Source organism: Sinocyclocheilus grahami, unplaced genomic scaffold, assembly GCF_001515645.1.
Source record: "Sinocyclocheilus grahami isolate Dianchi unplaced genomic scaffold, SAMN03320097.WGS_v1.1 scaffold118.1, whole genome shotgun sequence".
Classification (NCBI taxonomy): domain Eukaryota; kingdom Metazoa; phylum Chordata; class Actinopteri; order Cypriniformes; family Cyprinidae; genus Sinocyclocheilus; species Sinocyclocheilus grahami.
The window spans coordinates 483,542-505,728 of record NW_015505297.1 but is presented as its reverse complement, the minus strand read 5'-3'; the positions used below and the strand labels follow the sequence as shown (position 1 = coordinate 505,728).

At 37.5% G+C, this 22,187-nt stretch overlaps 1 protein-coding gene across 1 annotated transcript in view; it reads right to left on the bottom strand.

The window, feature by feature from the left end:
- LOC107589604 (A-kinase anchor protein 6-like) overlaps nucleotides 1-22,187 on the bottom strand; it is a 147,596-nt gene that overhangs the window by 45,439 nt on the left and 79,970 nt on the right. Inside the window, exons 9-10 of the mRNA XM_016278096.1 lie at nucleotides 18,117-18,250; nucleotides 14,608-14,728 (exon numbers count right to left, since the gene is read on the bottom strand). Of these exons, the coding sequence (XP_016133582.1) occupies nucleotides 14,608-14,728; nucleotides 18,117-18,250 (255 nt within the window). The remainder of the gene's footprint in view (nucleotides 1-14,607; nucleotides 14,729-18,116; nucleotides 18,251-22,187) is intronic.

Below are 22,187 nucleotides of genomic sequence, written 5' to 3'. Positions count from 1 at the left end.
TCCTGCCCCTCTCTGCTTTCAACTCATATGAGTAAACTTTCCCAAAGCCCCACAGTGCGTTCTTCAAGGCAAAAATGCTAATACTGCTTTCCTACTGCCTAGCTACTGGAAAATGGTCTTCCAGAGAGCACAGATGAGTGTGTGTGTGTATCTGCGTGTGTGTGTGTGTGTGTGTGTGTGTGTGTGTGTGTGTGACAGACATAAGGACATAAGCCACTGGTAGATTTCAGTGTGTTGCAGAAGAACTCCAGCCTGCAAACAGACACACATGAACACACAGACACATGCATACAAATACTGGAGAACTGGTTTGAAATTAACTTGAAAAGTCTCCCATTCACTTTAAAAAAGTACCATGGTATTACCATAAATAGCATGGTACATTAATAAAATAATTATTCAGTACCGTTTACCGTCTTGATACAATCACTATACCACAGTGGATTTCTGTAAGGGAAATGCATTTTTATTAAACTATAACCTCTGACCTCAGATCTATGCATAACAGCTAATATTTATGAATGCACTGCAATAATAATAATAATGAATATTCTACAGTGAGCTCATTTCTCTTTTTCATATTGATTAAATGAATTCACTGTACACAGACAATCAGAAGCAGAACTCATTATCTGAGCCGTATCGTTTGAATCACATTGAGCGTGAGGACGAGAGAAAGACAGAAAACGAGGAGCTTGACTTTGTTAATTAATCTCAGAACTAATTCCCAGCTGTGAATTTCACCCCGGCACACATGCTTGTAAATGATACTGCATATTTGTATTAGTGAATAATGCATGGGGTACAACAGGACTCCATCCGAACTGCTGACAACAAAATATTCATCTCCTCGCACCGTCTCAAGGGTCTGATCCCTCTCTCTCCACAACAGCCCAGCCCAAAACTAATGCGGCACTTATTTAGGGAAACACTAACAAATGTGGCTATTTTCTGAGGGAAATTGACAAAGCACAATTTGAATATATTTTGAACACTTTTCCTCATCTATATACAGGAAACAAACTCAAGCAGGACCGTGTGTGAGAGTGTTTGTGAGTAAATGTGAGCGCATGAAAGTGTGCCTGTGTTAATTTTCATAAACTCCTCTGTTCTTAATGGGCTCTGGATGCTGTAGTGCCATCTAGTGGTGTGAGCATCTAAATGCATTGAGTTATTTGGGGGATTTGGGGCTTGTGTTCAGCCCAGAGTCGATTTAAAAAGCCTCTTCTCTATCAGAGCAGCACATCTTTGAGAATCAAACATATATTTGACCAGCTGGTTGACTTCAAGCCTGCCACTTCTCATACAAACGCTGGCAATAACACAGCTCCAGCTCCTAATTTCACATTTTTTTGTGTTCATAAATTGCAAAAGACAGACAGGACAGACCTAAACAGATGTGGTTTACTGTCTGCATAAAATATATTGCCAAAATCAGACAGATCAGGTGTGGATTATATACATAAAGCATGTTAAAGCAACACAATCTAACTAACTTCCTCGATAAACACTAAAAAGTAGTTGTTATAAAGCAAATAAGCGCTTCCATATATACTAATTTAAAGTCTAAACGTTAACTATGTGGTGTGCGCAAATGTCTAAATAATGAAGGCAGGCAGATAAAGCAGGTGTGTGTGTGGCCGTGTTCAATGAGTGTGTATCAATGGGGTGTCCTGCATTAGTGCTGTAATTAGTCTGCGTCCTGCAGAAAGAGCCACGGGCCCCAGCCGGCACCACCATAACAACTAACACACACGGAGACAACAAACCTGCTCACAAAACACCACACGCTCTCCCATAATTCCCTTCAAGCATGCCACATGAGGAAGCATCTGAGAAGAGACATTGAGAGACGCCGTAGGGGGACAAAACTAGCCCACATCACATGCCAGCCAGTCACAAAACACAAAAAAACTGAATATTCATGGATATGTAATCCATCTGAGAGGAGTTTAAAGACACAAGCTAGGAACAATGAACAGAGATCCACACTGAGCTCTTCCCTGACCTGAGTTAAAGAAACAGTTCAGACAAAATTCTACATTTGTGTATTCACTGATGAGTCACTCAATATATATATATGAAGGTTTTTTTATCTAGCAGAATGTTCACACTTTCTTCCATATAAGCTGCAAAAAAGGCAACGTAGTAGAATAAATGCAGTCCATTTGAGATGCTTTTATTCCAAGAGTTTTGAAGCCATTTGATAGCTTTTAATTTATAAAAAATCTTTGACTCTGCGATATTTCTCAAATCTAACTCACATTTCTACATATTACAATTCGGCATATCCTGATTGGTCGCAATAAATTGCTGTTTGCCATAACTGAAGACACTTGCACTGATGGATTTTGATTAAAAAAAAAAAAAGAAAAGGAAAAAGGTATACACTACCATTCAAACATTTGGGGTCAGCAAATGTTTTTTTTTTTGGTGAAAGAACTTAATTTTCTTTAGCATTAATGCATAGATTTTTCAAAATACATTTGCATTGTTACAAATGATTTATATTCCAATTACAGGCTGTTCTTTTGAACTTTCTATTCATTAAAGAATAAAAAAAAAAAAAAAAATAAAAAAATGGATCACAGTGTCCACAAAAATATTACGCAGCCAAACTGTTTTCAACATTGATAATAATATAAATGTTTCGTGAGCACCAAATCAGCATATTAGGCTCATGACAGAGAAAACAGTTGTTTTAAATTGTAATAATACAGCACTTCACAATATTACTGGGGGTTTTTTTCTTCACAAAATTTACTGTATTTTGATCAAATAAATAAAGCCATGTTGAACTTCTTGTAAGTAAAATATAAAAAAATAAAAATAGTAAAAATCTTGTAGAAACTTTTGAATGGTAGTGTATATTACAAACCATTATTAATATACATTTAAATAAAAAAATGTAAATACAAAATAAAATATGAATATTTTAATATTTCAATAATAAGTTATGAAATAGAAGAAAATGGGAGACAAAAATCTTCTGTGTAAAAAAACAGACTAGGAAGAGACATGAGTGAAGATGTGGGTGCGAAAAATTAGACATTCCAAGCCTAGTCCAGTGGAATAATTCATGGATTATTGTTCATTAAATTGGGTGACCAGACTGCAGCACTGCAGTGTCAAAAGCTTGCTACAAAGCACTTGGTAAATTCTTGTGATATCAATGTCTTATTAAAAAATAACAAGTGTTACAATATTTACAAATAGATAAAAATAGAGCATAATGGAAAATGTACATCCCGGTCTGTCAAAGTGATGGATGATGATTATTTACTGCACAACCTCTGCTGCCCACCAGGCCACGTCTCCAACAACTCACCAGGTTTAAACACGGGGAAGCCTGCTTGAATTTGAGAGCAAGAGTTTTAGTCATTTCAGCCAAGATTTTTAGAGAATAATAGATCACCGGCCGCTCCATTAACTGGTATCTTTCACTCATTTCACATATCAGAGAAAAACACAAATACATTACAGCCTATATCTGAGGGGCCGAGAAACGTGAGACCTTGTAAAGGGTGAGAGCCACAGGACTGGCACATTATTTATTACACAACCCTGGTAAAGTCACGCTGGAGAAACCGACTCCTTCAGGAAACTTCCTATAGTGTCTGTCCTCCTCTCTCATTCTCTTTTTCCCTGTCTGTTCCCTGTCTATATCGCCCTCTCTCGCTGTCTCTCTGATGTGCCTCTTCAGCTGTTCTTACACCTCCTGTCATCCCTCCGTTTCTCCCTCTTTCTTTCTCCAGGTGTCTCTTCCTTCTCCTCTATCCCTCTTTTCAATTATTCATGGGATGTGAGGACTGTATGGCTGTCTCTCCTGACAAACCGCATTTCCCGTTTCACAGGCGTCTTGCGGCTCCACATCGCATCGTCATGTTGCGTATTAATCTGGTCAGAATGAGTCGCTCTAATAGATACGGAGGAGTGAGCAGCAGGCTTTGTTCTAGTCTAATGTTGATTGTCAGAGAGGGAGGGGTGGTCAGGCGGACTTTGGATTGTGACAGCCAGCACTGATCTCCCAACAGCTCTTTGACCAGGGGCAGAGCTTGATCTCAGAGTCCGCATCCAACAACTAGCAGGCTTGTTGCGTCTCTCCCCTGTGGAATGTCTCTCGCTTTTTTAATGCTCGTTTACATCGTGAGCAGCCATCTGGTACATAGACACACGCACACATAGGGAGAGAGAGAGAGAGAGAGAAAGAAAGAAAGAAAGAAAGAAAGAAAGAAAGAAAGAAAGAAAGAAAGAAAGAAAATGGAAATAAGGTAAAAAAGACAAGAGGAAGGAAGGAAGGAAGGAAAAAGAAGGAATACATATCAAGGAAGGAAAAATTATGTGACGAAAGCAAGAAAAATAACGAGGAAGGAAAAGAAAAAATAATAAGGAAATGGAAAAAATGGAAAAGGATGGAAGAAAATAAGGAATGTAGCATAAAGAGAAAGAACAGGAAGGAAGAGAAAATAGCAAAGATAACTTACATAAAAAGAAAAAGGAAGGAAGGAAGGAAGCAAGGAAATCTAGAGATGAAGAGAAAAGGATAAAAAAGAAAAAATACGAGGAAGGAAGGAAGAGAAAATAGCAAAGATAACTTACATAAAAAGAAAAAGGAAGGAAGGAAGGAAGCAAGGAAATCTAGAAATGAAGAGAAAAGGATAAAAAAGAAAAAATACGAGGAAGGAAGGAAGAGAAAATAGGACAAAAAGAAAAAATAAAAGGGAGGAAGGAAGGATAGAATGATAGAAATGGAACATTGGATGAAAAATTTGAATTTGCAAAGAAAGAAGGAAAATGGATGAAGCCAGAGAAAAAAGGAAGGAAATTAAAACAAAGGAATAAGGATGAAAGGAAACAAGGAAAGAAAGGACAAAATGAAAGAGTAATATGAAGAAAGGAAGGAAGGGGAAAACAGGATGAAGAAAGAATAAGAAGGAAGTAAGGAAGGGAAAATAGTAAGCAGTAGGAAATAAAACAAAAGAAAGGAAAGTAAAGAAGGAAAAATAAGAGAAAGAAAAAAGAAAGAAAGGTTGTAGAGTGTGAAAGATGGAAGGGCAGAGAAAGGGAGAAAAAGAAAGAGAGAGAGAGCTTCAACACTAGGCCCTTTGTGTTGAGATCCTGGCACCAACACACACACACACACACACACACACACTCAGGCTCTGGCTGGATGTGAGAGCGATGGATATTGGATGAGAAGCTGAGAGGAGATCAGTGTGAGCTAGTGAAGCGTGTGCTGGGTCAGCCATCTCTGAGTTATCAATACACTGATAACTAAACATCAATGACACCACTCATCTCCAGCTAAACTCCTGCTCAAATATACTAGCTGTCTGCCAACATCTCAAGCTTTGTCTCTCACACTCTTTCCCAGCCGGAGCACTTTCTCTCTCTCTTTCTCAGGCCTGTGATGTTTTCCCCTCAATAAACAGTCACTTTTTCGCCTGCCAAAACTGTGCAACTACCCTTCAAAAGTTTGGATTAATTATTCTATTGTGCTCACAAAGGCTGCATTTAATTTACAAAAAATTACAGTAAAACAGTAATATTGTTAAATATTACAATTTAAAATAACTTTTTTTATTTTAATATATTTTATAATTTATTCCTGTGATGCAAAGCTGAATTTTCAGCATCAGTACTCCAGTCTTTAGTGTCACATGATCCTTCAGAAATCATTCTAATATGCTGATTTGCTGCTCAAGAAAGATTTCTTTGTATCAATGTTGAAAACAGTTGTGCTGCTTCATATTTTGCATGTTTTTTATTAATAGAAAGTTCAAAAGAACAGCATTTATCTGGAATATAAATCTTTTGTAACATTATAAATGTATTTAGTCACTTTTGATCAATTTTATGCATCCTTGCTCAACACAAGTATTAATTTCTTTTAAAAAATAAAATCTTTTGTATATTCATGCACTCTGCAACAGTGTTTTCAAAACAGGTGACACTGAAATCTATATACGAATCTATTCAGAAGCTTTTCAGATAGAGTCGCTATCAGAGAGAGAGGAAGAGGAGGGGGATTTAGTTACCCAATAGAAAACATACCAGTCAACAACAGATACCAGAGCACAGCTGAAATGCAAAGAGTACAAGAAAAACAAGCACAATGCAATCAAATTTAGCAAATGTCCATTAGTGATTACCTACATTAGCACACACTTACTGAGGCTACTGCGTGTGTATACAGTGCTGTGTGAAAATGCTGTATATGTACGTCTGTGGGTAATGACGCATGCAGGTGCGCCCAACAGTATCGCCACCATATTCAGCACATGCCGTCAATGTTGAGGTCTTTGGAAATAGTCATAACAGGGGGAAATGGTTATTTCTGTGGTGTCCCAAAACCTAAGCAAGCTGCCTACCTATACAGCATTTTTAAGAAACCATAAGTGCACTGCAAACATGAACACCTCCAAAAAAGCATATTTGACTTACATTTTAAGATTAAAGTATCACATTAGAAACATGCTAATGTAAAACTCTATTGGAACTAAGTACAAAATTGTCAATTTCCCAATGCAGTTCATGGTAATAAATGGTTAAAACATTTTAGCATTTGATTCAGTGTTGTTATTGTTAAATGTAGTTTGAGTGACAAATGGAGCTCAAACGTAGTTCAGGCAGACCAACATCAGCAGACGCTAAGCTGATTGTAACTCCTCCCACTACAATTAAATGAGATTTCTGTCAGGACCACTATCGTCAATATAACTTACGATTAGCATACATGTTAGGTTGGGGGAACGGTTCTGTTCTGGGCAAACACTCCCTGCTCATCCACGCAGCCTAGCATGGATAGGAGCAGGGAGAGCAGAATACCCCCCCTAGGGTAACAGAACAGAACCAACATCAATGATAAATGTAGCAGATACCATTAATGTTCTACGTGATTATTTTAACAACATGATTCAGTGGTCTGACTCAATGATATATTCACTGCCAAGTCCTGACTGGACGAGAGGAGGAGCTGGGGATGGAGGTGGGTGATTAGTTCCTGAGCGAAGCGATAGCTGCTGAATAATGACTGAAGGGACCTTATGAAGGGAATTATGATTGGTGTCGTGATCCTATAGGTAGATGTGGATCAGCTGAGTGTCAGCTGATGCGAGCTTGACTAACATGGACTGCCAGAACTATCGCTACGCTCCATATATAAGTTCATCCGTACTCACACTTGCCTTAGTCTGACGCACAGACATGCACTTACCCTCCTCCATCCCCAACTCCTCCTTATTAATGTTCTACGTGATTATTTTAACAACATGATTCAGTGGTCTGACTCAATGATATATTCACTGCCAAGTCCTGACTGGACGAGAGGAGGAGCTGGGGATGGAGGTGGGTGATTAGTTCCTGAGCGAAGCGATAGCTGCTGAATAATGACTGAAGGGACCTTATGAAGGGAATTATGATTGGTGTCGTGATCCTATAGGTAGATGTGGATCAGCTGAGTGTCAGCTGATGCGAGCTTGACTAACATGGACTGCCAGAACTATCGCTACGCTCCATATATAAGTTAATCCGTACTCACACTTGCCTTAGTCTGACGCACAGACATGCACTTACCCTTCTCCATCCCCAACTCCTCCTTATACAGGCACACGATCACTTAGCGTCTTGTCCACAGAAATTATCTATCAGCTAATCGTTGCTTAATCTTGTCCAGTCTCATTTACAGACCTGTATCACTTCTGCATGGAATTTTATATCTGCTGCATATAAAAAATTCTGGTAATTGCGATAAGGCTTCGGGGGTTTCAAACCTCAGTGAGGTTTGCCTGTAGACAGCTCAGAATCTGAACCCTTCAGAGTAAAAGCCTGCCGCCAAAATAATGTTCAGGACCTCTACAATATTCTTAACCAAACAGAGTGACCCTAACTGAACTAAAACAAATAATAAACCATTATCAGTAGTAGAAATAAAGCTGAAATAAAATAAAAGATTAAAAAATCTCATCTGTAGCAACTAAGTTTAAACTGAAGCACTAAAATTACTCAAATTAAAATAAAAAAATCAATATAGAAATGTTTTAAAAATGAAATAAGCACATAACAAAATTACAAAAATTTAATTGAAAACTGAAAACATCAAAATAAAAGAAAACTCAAAATATTAACAAATACCATTGATTTAAGCCCCCGAGAGCTCTGGAGTGTGTGTGAGAGAGAAAATTAAAGACAGAGAGAGACAAAGGAGAAAGTGGGAAAGCGAGAGAGGGAGGGACGAGGGAGAGACACACAGGAGAAGGCACTGTGATGCTGTGATTCCTATTAAATACCACCTGCTCCGGCTCTATAAAGCAGCAATGTGTCACACTCACACACTGCCTCTGTCGCTCCACACACACACACACACACACACACAGATACCTGCTCTACTGCCTTCACACTCCTGACACAGAAAAACACATCAACAAGCATCCCTGCACTTTATCACAAAGCAACAACATAAATCGAGTAGAATTCCTGACCTTCCCAACAACAGAAACCCACCTGCGTTTGGGTGAATCTCATAAAACCTGTTAAGAACATGTTTGGATCAGAAGGGAATAAGAAAAAAAAATTATGTAATAAAAAATTATATTGCTTAATTGTCATTCAAATTAAAAATAGGCTTCATTTTCTATATGCAAAAAACTTGACATAAATAAAAAATTCTTTTTTATATATATATTTTTGAATATATCTATTTTTATGGCGATTTTTTACAATGTAATTTGTATTTAATTAAATAAAATGGTAATATATACACAGCTGTATTTATTATAATATTATTTATAATAAATAAATAACATTATATTAAATAAATAATATATTATGTATATAAACATGGTATTATCACGGTATTTATCCAAATATGGTCATTCCCATCATGTTGTTATCATGGTCTAAACAATAACAACATAATGCAACTCATTAACATAATAAACCTATATTTTAAATGTATTTTATGAAAATACATGCAAACAAATAAATAACATTTAATTTATTACATAAATGTGAGCCATTAAAACACACATGATCAGTTGAAGAGTTGAGAATCCTTAGAGCAAATGAAGTTGAATTTTACATGCTCTGACAGATCCTACAGCTTTGAACAAACGGTTCACGTGAAAAAAAAAAAAAAAAAACTTTAAGGCTGCATCTGGGAAAAGCAAGATGATTAGATCTTTTGATTTCACATGCATAAAGACAGATAACAATGCCTCGTAAACCTCAGCACTCAAAGGTACAGCTTGAACAAACAAACCAGTGAGAAAAGAGTACATCTGCAGGGCAGCAGCAGCACAAGAGAATATGGAAGGTTTGGCTGAGCCGAGCTTTGATCAGCAAGCGCATTAGAGCGTGTTAGATTAGACCAAGATCTATTCAGCATGTCAGTGTGCGCTAAAGGTGCTGTATACACACACACTGAAGCTTCCAGCGCATAAGCGCTTAACAAGCTAACGTCTGACTGACATGCAGCAAACACAAAATGAGAAACTACAGGTTAATTGGTTGAAAGTGCTAAAAACACATCAATGGTTGTTTGACGAAAGGGAACAGACAACATGGAGGCTATTCTGGTGAAACTATGATTTCTTGTGACAGTCGGCGATCTCTGAGATAAATGGTGAGTAGTTACATCTCAAAGGTTATCTATAGACACAAATACTACTGTACTGCTTACTGCATAATGAGCAAGATAAATATATGACCTACTATTACTACTACTATGTATGCACTATGTAGCAAAACATTTTTTTTCGAACATCAGATTGCCATCAATTCATAAAAAGGTTGGCAGTGTTCACAATCCAATTCGTCAGTCACTGACGTAACGTAGAACGTGACTGACTGAATGGGAACTAGCATTCTGCAAAACTATGCTATAAACACCTAATAATGTACTGCATTCTTTAGAAATAGATATACTTTTTTTATACATATATATAATGCTACACTGTAAATGTTTTTATTATAACTGTAAAAAAGGTTATTGGAGTATCTAGATGGAAATATTATTTCAGTCTTTCTGCTTCAAAATTTCATGCTTAATTCAATTACTTGCCATTTCATTATAATTATTTAGAAATTTAGTAGCATATATATATGTGTGTGTGTGTGTGTGTGTGTGTATATATACAGTATATATATATATAAATAAATATAATATGCAAAAACTATAATAAATCTATTTTAACAATATATAAATCTAAATTATAATGTAAATTAATAAATTATTTAGTTATTTTACATTTTTTATATAATGATATAATATTTCATTTATTATGCAAATTTTCCATGAAATCCATCCACTGATAAATCATAAATTAATAAATAAATAATAATTTTTCCCCTCAGAAATTGCACATTGCATGCTAGCAATATAAAACATCTTAGTTTTCTCAGACTGAACAAATAATGAGATATCAAAGAGATTTAACTCATTTATCAGACTGAAAAACAAAAATCAAGTGAAGTGCATTGAATTATGGGATACAGTAATCCGTGCAGTGTGATCTGAGTGTATACTGCACATTTTGATACATGTACATATTTTTATGTATACAGAAACTACATAATGCACACAGCAAAAACAGTACACTACACTAAGAAAGAGCATACAACTGGCTGATCTTTCCTCAGTTCTCTCTTACTGTAAGATATGACTAATGGCGGGGTCAGTGCGCCCGATGAGCGGGAAGATTAGTTCTGACCTTGAACACGACCTCCGCAGGTTTCGAGGGGAGGGGACGGGGGAGGAGGAAGAGGAAGAGGGGGCCGCCGGCGTGCCGTTATTTCTCTTGTCATTAGGGGTTGTTTCCAGTCTGAGGCTGGGGGGGGGGGGTTATTAATTTCATTTTTTTATGATTCACAATCTGCTCTTTTGAAATATGCCATATGCTCGGAGCAATAGGAGGATGACAAGTGTCGGAATCAGTCCGGTAAAGGAAGCCTAAATGACGCTGATTTACGGTCTCTGCCTCCAGGCGAGTCTGGCTTTCTGCCTCCCCCTCTTTTTTACGATAAACTCCCCCAGCATGGGGAAACAGCACTCCGTCCTGGCCCCGGCCCCGTCTTCACGTGTACCCCTCTCCCCATCAATCCCACACAGAGGCCTGATAACGCGTCACAGGAGAACCCCATGAAAAAAAGCTGATAACCAACATGGAGGCCCAGTACATATTTATTAGGACAGGTGTGAATGCAATCAATACGGAGGAGCAAAATCTGTTTGTTTTAATCATGAACAAACATATTGACCTAACACAATACAAGCCACTTTTATCTGGGACTGATAAAAATGCATGGACTGTAAACAGGGTGAGGTACTATCTCTGCTTTGCACTCCTTCTCTTTTCCTCTCACATTTCGCTGAAATGAACTTTTACTGAAATGTGTTAAAATGACAAAGTGAGTCTGGCTGTAGAACATGTGACAGAGATTGAAATGGAAGACAATCTAATCGCCGGCTCGCAGTATTGTAATATTCAGACATGGTTTTGCTAAATTGGTTTAAGAGAATCAAAAGTCAAGGCTCATTTGAAATATTACTGATAAATCTATAATTTAACATTCTGCATTATATGCTTCCCATTTAAGATAAGAAAGAAAAAATTTAAATTATACATGATTTAGCAGACAATTTCTTATTTAAAGTGGCTAACAGTACATTAGGGACAGTCTCCCTGGAGCAAACTGAACAGGAAGAACTCTGTCTACATTGAATGGCAAACAATGTGAACAATTTCAGCCAATCACAATATTAATGACTAAAAACTGCCTGACATCTCATGACAGTCTTTTACAGTAGCCAGCAGAAAAAACAATCCGCACATGGTCAAATGCAGGGCAAAACCTCCTCAAAAAATCTTTATTATAATGCTTAATCAGAGGCCGTAAAAAAAAGTGCAAAGTGCAAAAGTGAAAAGTGCAAAACGTTTTCGAGACAAAAGCTCTTCCTCAGTGCCATATTGATTAGTGCACACCTGCACCCATTATAACATCAATATTCTATGGTATTTTTTATATTTTATGGTAATAGAACATATACCACAGTTTCGAAGGGGTGGTGACATGGAACGCCGTCTTTTACAAAGAGAATGCAAATGGATTTTTGATTTGAGATCTTTATATCCCCTTGGTATGAATGAGGAATTGGTTTTGAATAGTTTTTTGTAATATATGTATAAAAGAAACATTTATAAGATCTATGGGTGAAATTATGTATGAAACATTTTTTTTGCATTTTACATTAATAATGTTGTATTAAGGTATTTTTGCATTGAGGAATTTTTTACCATTAAAATATATTTATAGGAATGTCTTAAGTTAAAATTGGATATATTGTATGGTGTTTTTGGGCCTGCGTGCATATTATGATGTCCATGGTGAATATTGATGTTATAATGTGTGCAGGTGTGCACTAATCAATGTGGCACTGAGGAAGAGCTTTTGTCTCGAAAACGTTTTGCACTTTTCACTTTTGCACTTTGCACTTTTTTACGGCCTCTGATTAAGCATTATAATAAAGATTTTTTGAGGAGGTTTTGCCCTGCATTTGACCATGTGCGGATTGTTTTTTCTGCTGGCTTCATGTTATTTTTGGATCTACGCACCAGACTAACTTTGTGACTTGATATTGGACATCTGGCGCTGCTCCTCTTCTGTCTTTGTCTTTTACAGTACTCACAAAACTAAGATTATTTTAAGAGCTTCAAAATTTACCTGGATCACATTTTGAATATAATTTTGAGGTGTTTGTTATTTTTGAAGCTAGGTATGCTAGGAGACAGTGTAAGAGTCTTGCCCAAGAGCACAACGGTGATCAGATCATGAATTGCAATTTCTAGGGTTTGAACCTACAACCTTTGGATTACCAACCCAGATGTTTAACCACTGAGACACCACATCCTACTTGACATTTCCACCAAATTTAGGAATAGTTCACCCATAAATTAAAATGATTTATTAAAATTAATTATTTACTCACCCTCATGTTGTTCACTTTCTATATGACTTACTTTCTTCTGCTGAACAGTTTTGCTCAGCATACAGTAATCTTCTCATAAAGTGAAATGAGACTCCAAAAAACTACCATAAGCAGCAGTGTTGAGGGTAACGCAATCAGTTACATAATCAGATTATTTTTTTCAAGTAACTAGTAAAGTAATGCATTACTTTTAAATTTACAACAAAATATCTGAGTTACTTTTACAAATGAGTAACGCGAGTTACTTTGCTTTCCCATTTATTCACTGACGCCTCTCCTGTCTCCGTGTTGAGAGAAATAGTTTGTGACGTGCAGAGGCAGAGGTACTTCCTTCAACCTGAGGTGAAAGGGAGTTTACAGTTGCCAAAAATATAACTTTGGGGGTTTTTGTTATTAAATAACAAATAAGCAATCCTACCCCAGCTGACAAAAAGTAATGCAACGGTAACATAATGGATTACTTTCCATAAAAAGTAACTAAGTAACGCAATTAGTTACTTTTTTATGGAGTAACATAATATTGTAATGCATTACTTTTAAAAGTAACTTTCCACAACACAGACAAGAAGTACATTTGTGATTCCCCATATTCAAAATTACAAAACATCAGCTTGATAAGAAATTAAATTGAATAATCAAAGATTGAAGTTATTGTCATTCGACACATTTTGATGAGAGCTTTAGCTGAGGTTTAAATTTTTTTTCTGTTTCAAAGCAATCAGCATACTTTGCAATCCTTACCTTTATGGACTACATACAACACTGAAAAAAAACTGGAAACCTTTTTCACTCTGAAATTTATCACAAGGAAATGTCAAGTAGCACTGAATTAAACATGAAATTGAAATGGCATTTTCTTGTAAGTATGACTTTTTCTTATCTACAACCGCAAAATAATTTTTTTAGAGTGTACATTCATGATATTTGTCATTTTTGGAGCTTGAAAGCTCTAGTTCCTATTACGAAAAAACGCAAAATATCTTCTTTTGTGCTGCATTGAAGAAAGACAGTCATGTGGGTCTATAATGAATTCTGAAATGAAACTATTCCTTTAATTTGTTGCCTTTTCAATATCAACCTCATGTTATGCATGTCTATCACAGATCCAATATGCTAGCACGTATATGTGACCCTGGAGCACAAAAGCAGTCTTAAGTCTCTGGGGTATATTTGTAGCAATAGCCAAAAATACATTGTATGGGTCAAAATTATCGATTTTTCTTTTATGCCAAAAATCATTAGGATATTAAGTAAAGATCATGTTCCATGAAGATATTTTGTAAATTTCCTACCGTAAATATATAAAAACTTACTTTGTGATTAGTAATATGCATTGCTAAGGACTTCATTTGGACAACTTTAAAGGCGATTTTCTCAATATTTCGATTTTTTTTTGCACCCTCACATTCCAGATTTAGTTAATAGTTGTCTCTCGGCCAAATATTGTCCTATCCTAACAAACCACACATCAATGGAAAGCTTATTTATTCAGCTTTCATATGATGTATACATTTCAATTTCAAAAAATTGACCCTTATGACTGGTTTTGTGGTCCAGGGTCACATATATCAAGTCAGAGTAATTTGTAGTTAGCAACTTTAAATGCACAAAAACCCATTGACCTTATACAGGTGATGCTGCTGTTCCTCTGACATCATCAGATCATGGCTGTCCGTCACTATGGATTCCATGTCCATCAGCCAATCCCAGAGCTCCTGATACTCCGCCTCAAACTCTGATAAGCTGAAGGAAAAAAAAGACAAATGAGACAGGCAGAAAGAAGTTCACAGCTTCTCCAGCTCAGGTGAGGTCTGGAGAGATGGTATACAGACATATTTTACAGAGTGAATATTTGACAAGCGGAGGTAATTACACTAGTCAGTTAGCGGGCAGTGCACAGAGGCGCAGTGCGACGTGGGTATGTGAAGTGTGAAAAGAGTCGGGGAGCACGAGGGATCTTTAACATGTGCTCTGAGTGACGGCTCGTGTGGCAGAACGTCTTAATTAAACATGACTTCACCTCCCTCTTGCTCAATGCTTCCGGCAGCTCGATGGTGAAGCGCATTAAAACATTTTTAACAGCACTGGGATGATTGTATGTGCATACCTTTACACTATAGCTGCACACTAATAACTGAACATCACTACACGCCCACAAACAAACATATTAGCGCCTGAGCTTTGCTTAGATTTGCGTCTCAGCAGGAGGGCCGCATGTTCAGAAACATTACTGGAAAATTGTTTGGAATTCGCACTGCTTTTGAGCGCTTTGACAGTTATGTCAAACTAGCACCATTTTCCCCCTCTCGCTTTTTCAAGCGCTCCTGTTGTCCCCGAAGAAGAAAAACTATGAATGAGATTACACAAATAACGATCAAAAAAGGGTGCGAGAGAAAAATCAACATTTCCTTTTTATTTCAATTCAGTGCAGACACAAAAGAAACAGGAATGCGCTATCGAATGCTAGCACGTATGAAATTTCAACAAGGAGAGAGCTGCGAATTAGCATTTCCAAGCAGGCGCTGATTAAACAAAACGACATTGGGGAGTACGTGAAAATTTGAGCCGTGTTTGTACGCAAGACATTGATCAGAACAAAATGGCAAAGACAGCAAATTAGAAAAAGTCAGACGTGTGCGGCGGAAGTGTGAAGACTCCCTCAGGCACTGCGTTCTTCGACTGATATTAAAACTCAATATGCTGTTTGTGAGTTAAACAGCATCTTTCTGTATTCTTGCATACCATATTGTTTTCTGTACTCTATTTTCCCCTCACTAACATAAATCTAAATGCTTGTAAAACAAGCTCTCGGGGCATCCAAACAACATTAACAGCGAATAACGAAAAACAAGTGGGAGAAAAAAAAAATTTAAGATCCATTTAGCAAACGTGCATCATGGGATATTGTTCTGTCAGCATCATTTTCTCCTGCTCGCTTTGGTTTGTGAGCAGACCAATTGTACATGCTTTTATATAATTCACGGATATATCAAAAAGTCAATTCACAATGTCATTTGTACGTTGTTTTTCCACAGCAATAATGATAATAATAATATTTTAATAATTCCTCTGAATAACAATGACAAGTAACAAATCATAGTTGATGGCTGAAATGCAAACTAAAGGCTACTTGGTTTAAAAAAAAAGTTCATTATTAATTTCTGTTCAAATTCTATTTCAAACTAAAAATATGTCAACACAGAAAAAAAAACTCATCGAGGCACTTTATGTTCTGTTTAAACAAAAAATTATTTCTTATTCCTTTCTATGCTTTTTGAAACTTAAAAGGTTTTGTGAGATTCATCCACCTGTTCATCAGATCTCGCACATGGAGTGGTTTTGTCGACAAGCGTTAGCCGTTAGCCACTTGAAACGGGCCCCTCCGGGTCACTCCTGTGAGACAGAAATGGATGCCTCTCCGTCTTTCTTTCTTTTCAAATCCGTTTAACGTCAACGTGCCCCCCACTCAGCACGGCGCCACCGTTCTAAGAGGGGGGGAGGTGGTCTAATTCATCACCGTTCACCCCGAGCCTCACCGGGAAAGGTTGGCCGGCTGTATTGACACCCCTCACATCTCATACGAAGTGACAGTTTTATAGAAAGAGCTCTTTAATTTATGGTGCTAATCCCTGGCGCCTAATGCGGGGACTTAACATCTCCTTTTCACTGCTGTCTGTTGTGTTTCCCTCGTCTCTCCTCTCCTGGAGAGGGCTTTTGATTCCTGAATGGCAGGCGTCCCGTTTCTATCAGGTGTGAGGGGATGCTGGGAGCCGCGGCGGTGGGCGTCAGCCCTTGATGAGGCCGGCGAGCTGAAGAGAGGCACCGGAGGCCATCGAATTCGACAGCGCCTCCCTTAAGACATATTTCCATGCAAAGGTAAGGGCCAAAGAGTCAAAACAATGAATCCTTGAGCAGGCAGCTCATCATTAAAATTCAAAGGATCATTATGAGTTTTTTTTTACTGTAAAATAAATCATTACGACGAGAAGCTTAAAAGGATTAAAACGAGGTTTGATTCAAAGCCAAGCCGAGGAGTCCGATCCAGACTCTATGGTTAACATTCAGGACTTCACTGGACCAGGAGAGAGAGAGGGAGGATAAAGAACTAATGGACCAACAAATAAAAGGATTAGTTATTTTAGGAAAGAAAAAAAAGATAATTCAAGTCTGCAACCACATGAGTAACCATTAAGTAGCATTAGAGAAAGGTTACTTAAAATGAAAAGGTCCTTAAAATGAACCTAATCAACAGTATTGATCAAACAGCAAGACATTTGTGAAAACAAAAGAACCAAGGCACAAAATATGAAATATACTCCAGGAAATTATTGGCTTTCTAAGTCAGCATCATAATTCTCATGGAAGCCCTTAAGTGAAGGACTTGTAACGCTCTACACAACAACTCCACGTATCATACAAATCAGGCATTTCAAACAAAGCGCATGGAAATGGTATTAATCGATAAAATTACTGATGAAAATATCATTAAAAAATTGCAAATTCAAACACAGCAGGAATGAAAAGTCAAGAATAATGACTTTTGAAGAGAGAAAAAAAAAAGTACAAATTTGTAATTCACATTGTGAATAAAGTTTTGCCATACAAACTCACAAAACGTAATAAAATATCCGAAAAATTCTCAAATAATTTAATATCTGATGAATGCTTTTCATTAAAAAAAATTACATATATTTAAAAAATAATATATTAAGTTAATAATGATATTTATTAAATGTGATCAGGTACAATTTGACAAGTGTCTTATTGTCAACAAAAATGATATTTTTGTTAATTAAAATTATAATCAGTGAGAAAAAATTGACTAAAAAGGACATTTTCATCTAAATACTAAAGCATTAGACTACATTTTTACCTGCTCCCAAATGATTTCAATACAAGGATGAATGACACACTAGTATTAATATACATTTTATTGATTCTTTTCAGCATTTAATGTATTTATAATCAACGTTTCTTTCGCTTTGTCCACTTGGATTTATTTTTTCACTGAGCTAGTCACGGTGCATTCTGGGATTGCATTCTCCATAAAGGACAGATGTGATGCAGCCTTACAATATGACCAAAATGGGTTTCCAAATTAGGCTTAATTAAGTCACATTTCTCATCGTACCTGTTAGACTTGGACATCAGGGTAAAGTCAACGCTTCTGCTGTTGGAGCAGTACTGTTGACTTTTAAGTTTCACTCTCATCTGATCCAGGACATCTTTCTGGGCCTCTCTATGGCTCTGCCGGACCTCCACCTGCTGACACCAAAACAAACAGAGAGAAAGAATCAGAATAGATATGATTTCAGCAACCTCAATTACCACAATGTCATTGATCCAACTTCAAGAACTATGCTATTAAAAAACAATAAGCTATAATAACTTGCAAAACTATTAAACTAATTCAGACTTCTAGCATTTAGCTGAATCAATACAGCAGCAATAAAGAGCGACGCTTGAAACTGGCGTCGTTCCATTTCAGAAAGGAGTGTGTTGGTTTTCAGCAGTGATTAGGAAGCACTTGAAGATGCTTTTCAAATCAGATGGAAAAAATATGTATTTCTCCTCGGTGCTTGAGAAAATTGGCTACATTGGCTTGACGGAGATCAGTTATTGTGCAAAATATGAGGCGATGAATGAGCAAGCCAATAAAATCTCCAACAGACGGCTTTGATTTTTTGCTCATTTCTCAACACTTTATGAAGCGCGCCGGCTTCGCATTCTCCACCGAGCGCCCGGCGCCTGCTCGGCAGATGCCTCTAGAAAGGTCAGACGATTCCATGAATGTAAACTGCGTCTCAATCAAAGCTACCCTTGATAATAAACAAGAAAATCAACAGAAAGATGTGTCGCTTTTTCATTCCATTTATTGGGCGGGCATCAAACGCTGGGGCTCGGGCGCTTTGCTCATTTGGGAGGAATGAAATGAACCTAACTAGGAGCTCTAGAAAATTAGCGGCGCGAGCGCACAGATTTCTCCTCTCCCTCCTCGGAGGAATTTGCTTTCATTTGCCTTCATTTTTGATTCACTCGGCTGGCTCGCCGACGCCATGTCAGGATCCTAATTACTCAATCCCACCGGAGCGGCTAACACACACAAAAATAACCGATGCCCACCTCCGACAAAAGCAATTTCTCCGAGCCACCTTGAGGCTAAGGACGGCTCGGCCCAGCACGCCACTTCAGTTTTGAGCCGAGGACATTGTCATGATGGAGATTCTCCTCTCTTGTGGCTTGCGTGGCTGGTTGTGGGTAAGATGCATTTGCATTGATCTCGCAAAACCGAGCAGAATTACCCATCTGTATTAAAAACGCAGAGCTGAAATGTATTAGAAATCTATAAAGGCATACGCGTCTGAGCTGCTGCAAGATGCGGATCCCATGGGTGAATACGAAAAACATCAATATCAAGCACATAAACCTACATTCATCAGCACTTGAAGGAGAAATCAGGCTATTGATGAGCGTTTGTCTCCTCGTTCCATAATGTACGCAGAGCCCGTTCCCACAATGCAATCACTGTCTGAGATAAAGGCTAAGCTTTCATAATCTCAAGGCAGACAATGTCAACCAAAGAAAAACACATGTAAGCCCCTGACTTAAAAGTAAAGCGTTGCTTAATTAATTTTTCTATGGGCTGGAGTGCCCCACGTCGCCCACTGCGCTAACAGCCACTCTCGGCTACCCGCACGACCTCTGTACGAACACATAGCCTCCCACCTAAGTGTTAAATAACCCCCCTGATCCTGCACACCACGGTTCGGCTGCATTTCCCGCCGCCTTCCCTCCTCCTGGCCCGTTTAAAGATATTCTTATTCAGATATGCAGACAGAAAGGATTTGCGTGTGAATCTCCCGTTTACTTATTTCAAACAGAATCATTCAAAAACCTCTCACGCCATCTTTCTCTCTCTCTCTCTCTTTCTCTCTCCCGCCATCAAAAGAGGTATTGCTTTAAACTGCTAATATGGTAGGAATCGATACGAATTCAATCATTTGATGAATGCTTACCTCCACCCCGTGAGTGAAATCCAGACACAGATGTCAGTAAAATCTGCTGAATCGAGTCATTTTGGGCCCTTTTGTTTACATGTCTGTGCCAGTACCACGTCTTCTGGGACTTTTCCACTTTCAATCATGAGCTGAAACTGTGGCCATCATCCCTTCCTATATCATGTCAGAGTATGTGAACATCACATTATCAATAAATGTATACAAACTAACCAACTGGTAGCAGTTTTCAGGTAATGCAAAAAGACTATGTTGTCTTAAAGATAGGTGAGCGAGAATACTTTGTTTAAAAGAAGGCTTTTTAACCAAATACTTTGTTACCACTTGACAAAAAATAAGAAATATAAAGTTTGAGAAACCCCAGTCAACTTTCACTATCATTCAAAAGTTTGGGGTCTTTAGATTAATAGAAAGAAATTCATACTTGTTTTTTCAGCAAGGACGAATTAAATTGATTAAAAGTGACAGTAAATACATTTATTATGTTACAGAAGATTTCCATTACAAATAAATGTTGTTCATCTCAACGTTCTATTCATCAATGAATCCCGAACTAAATTTATCATGGTTTCCACAAAAATATTAAGCAGCACAACTGTTTTTAACATTGATAAAAATTTAGAAATCAGCAAATCAGCATATTACAATGATTTCTGGAGTAATGACTGCTGACAAATCACAGCAATAAATTACATTTTAAAATATATTAAAATAGAAAAAGTTCTTAGCAATGCATATTACTAATCAAAAATTAAGTTTTTATATATTTACGGTAGGAAATTTACTAAACATCCTCATGGAACATGATCTTTACTTAATATCCTAATGATTTTTGGCATAAAAGAAAAATCGATATTTTGGACACATACTATGTTTTTTTTTTGGCTATTGCTAAAAATATACCCAAGCGACTTAAGACTGGTTTTGTGGTCTAGGGTCACATATGACTATTTTTACTGTATTTTTGATCAAATAAATGCAGCCTTGGTGTGCATAAGACTTTCAAAAACATTTTATAAATCTTACCAATCACAAAATTTTGAACTGTTCTGTATATAATTAACCAAAGCTCTTATGTATAATTTACATTTATCCATTTGGCAGCTGTTTTTTTAAAGCAGCTTACAAAGGAGGAAAAAAGCAATTCATCAAAGATCACTCAATGCATGCAAAGAAATTGGGAAAAGGAGGGAAAACTGAAAATTGACACTAGAAATAAAGCAAACTAAAAAGAAAAAACATTACATTTGTACATTTCTGATGTGCTTGCTCATGTGAAACGTGCCACCACAATGTAAAAATGGTTGCCCGTGCATGCCAAATAGTTGCTTACTGGATGGAGTCCACCCTCTTATGATATTCTTGTTTTATCATCCAATTGCTTAGAAAAATAATACCATACTCTCCTGAGCAAGCCGCGTGATTTGAGGTGTCATTCATGTCTGTAACACAAATGGGACACTAAATATGAACAACAGAACAACAGCCATGGCAAACACCACTAAAAATCCCTCTCTTTTTAACTGCATAATACCAAAGATATAATAATGAGAACAAAAAAAAGTCAATAACAGTAAAGTATTAAAGGCCCGTCAGGCAAAGCGGGAACAGACCTGACTGATTTGCCTTCGTAAGCTAGACAGGACTGCTAAAAATCTGTAGATTGTGATTAAAAAACATGCACTGGAGGAAAACAATCACAGACATGATCATCCTTGAGCTTTGAGGCACATGTGTTTCACATCGAACAGGAGGGCGAAATTCATCGGGATCAAATATAATCCAAACAGAATTGAGTAACGCTCTTCTGTTGCTTCATGTGCAATGAAAAAACAGAGTGAGAGATAGAGAGAGAGAGAGAGAGAGAGAGAAGGATGGGAAGACGATTCATGTGGCAGCAGTGCAAACAGGACAGAGTTTCATTGAAAGCAGCTGGGGAACGAAGAGAAAAATGTGACTCTAGCGTGCAGTGCGAGAAGAAAAAAAAACAGGTGAACTGCTGGACAGGGGCCGATGGATACCTCCTAAATTCTACATTTAAGCTATGTGACAAAACACAGGGGTGGCTCATTTCTTTATCATCTGCTCTGAATGCAAGGAGCATTGCGGCGAGATTGAAAACGGTGGGAAGTCTCCTGCCCCCCCGGCCCCCCCAGCGACCGGTGTTCAAAACAGCCAGAACATAC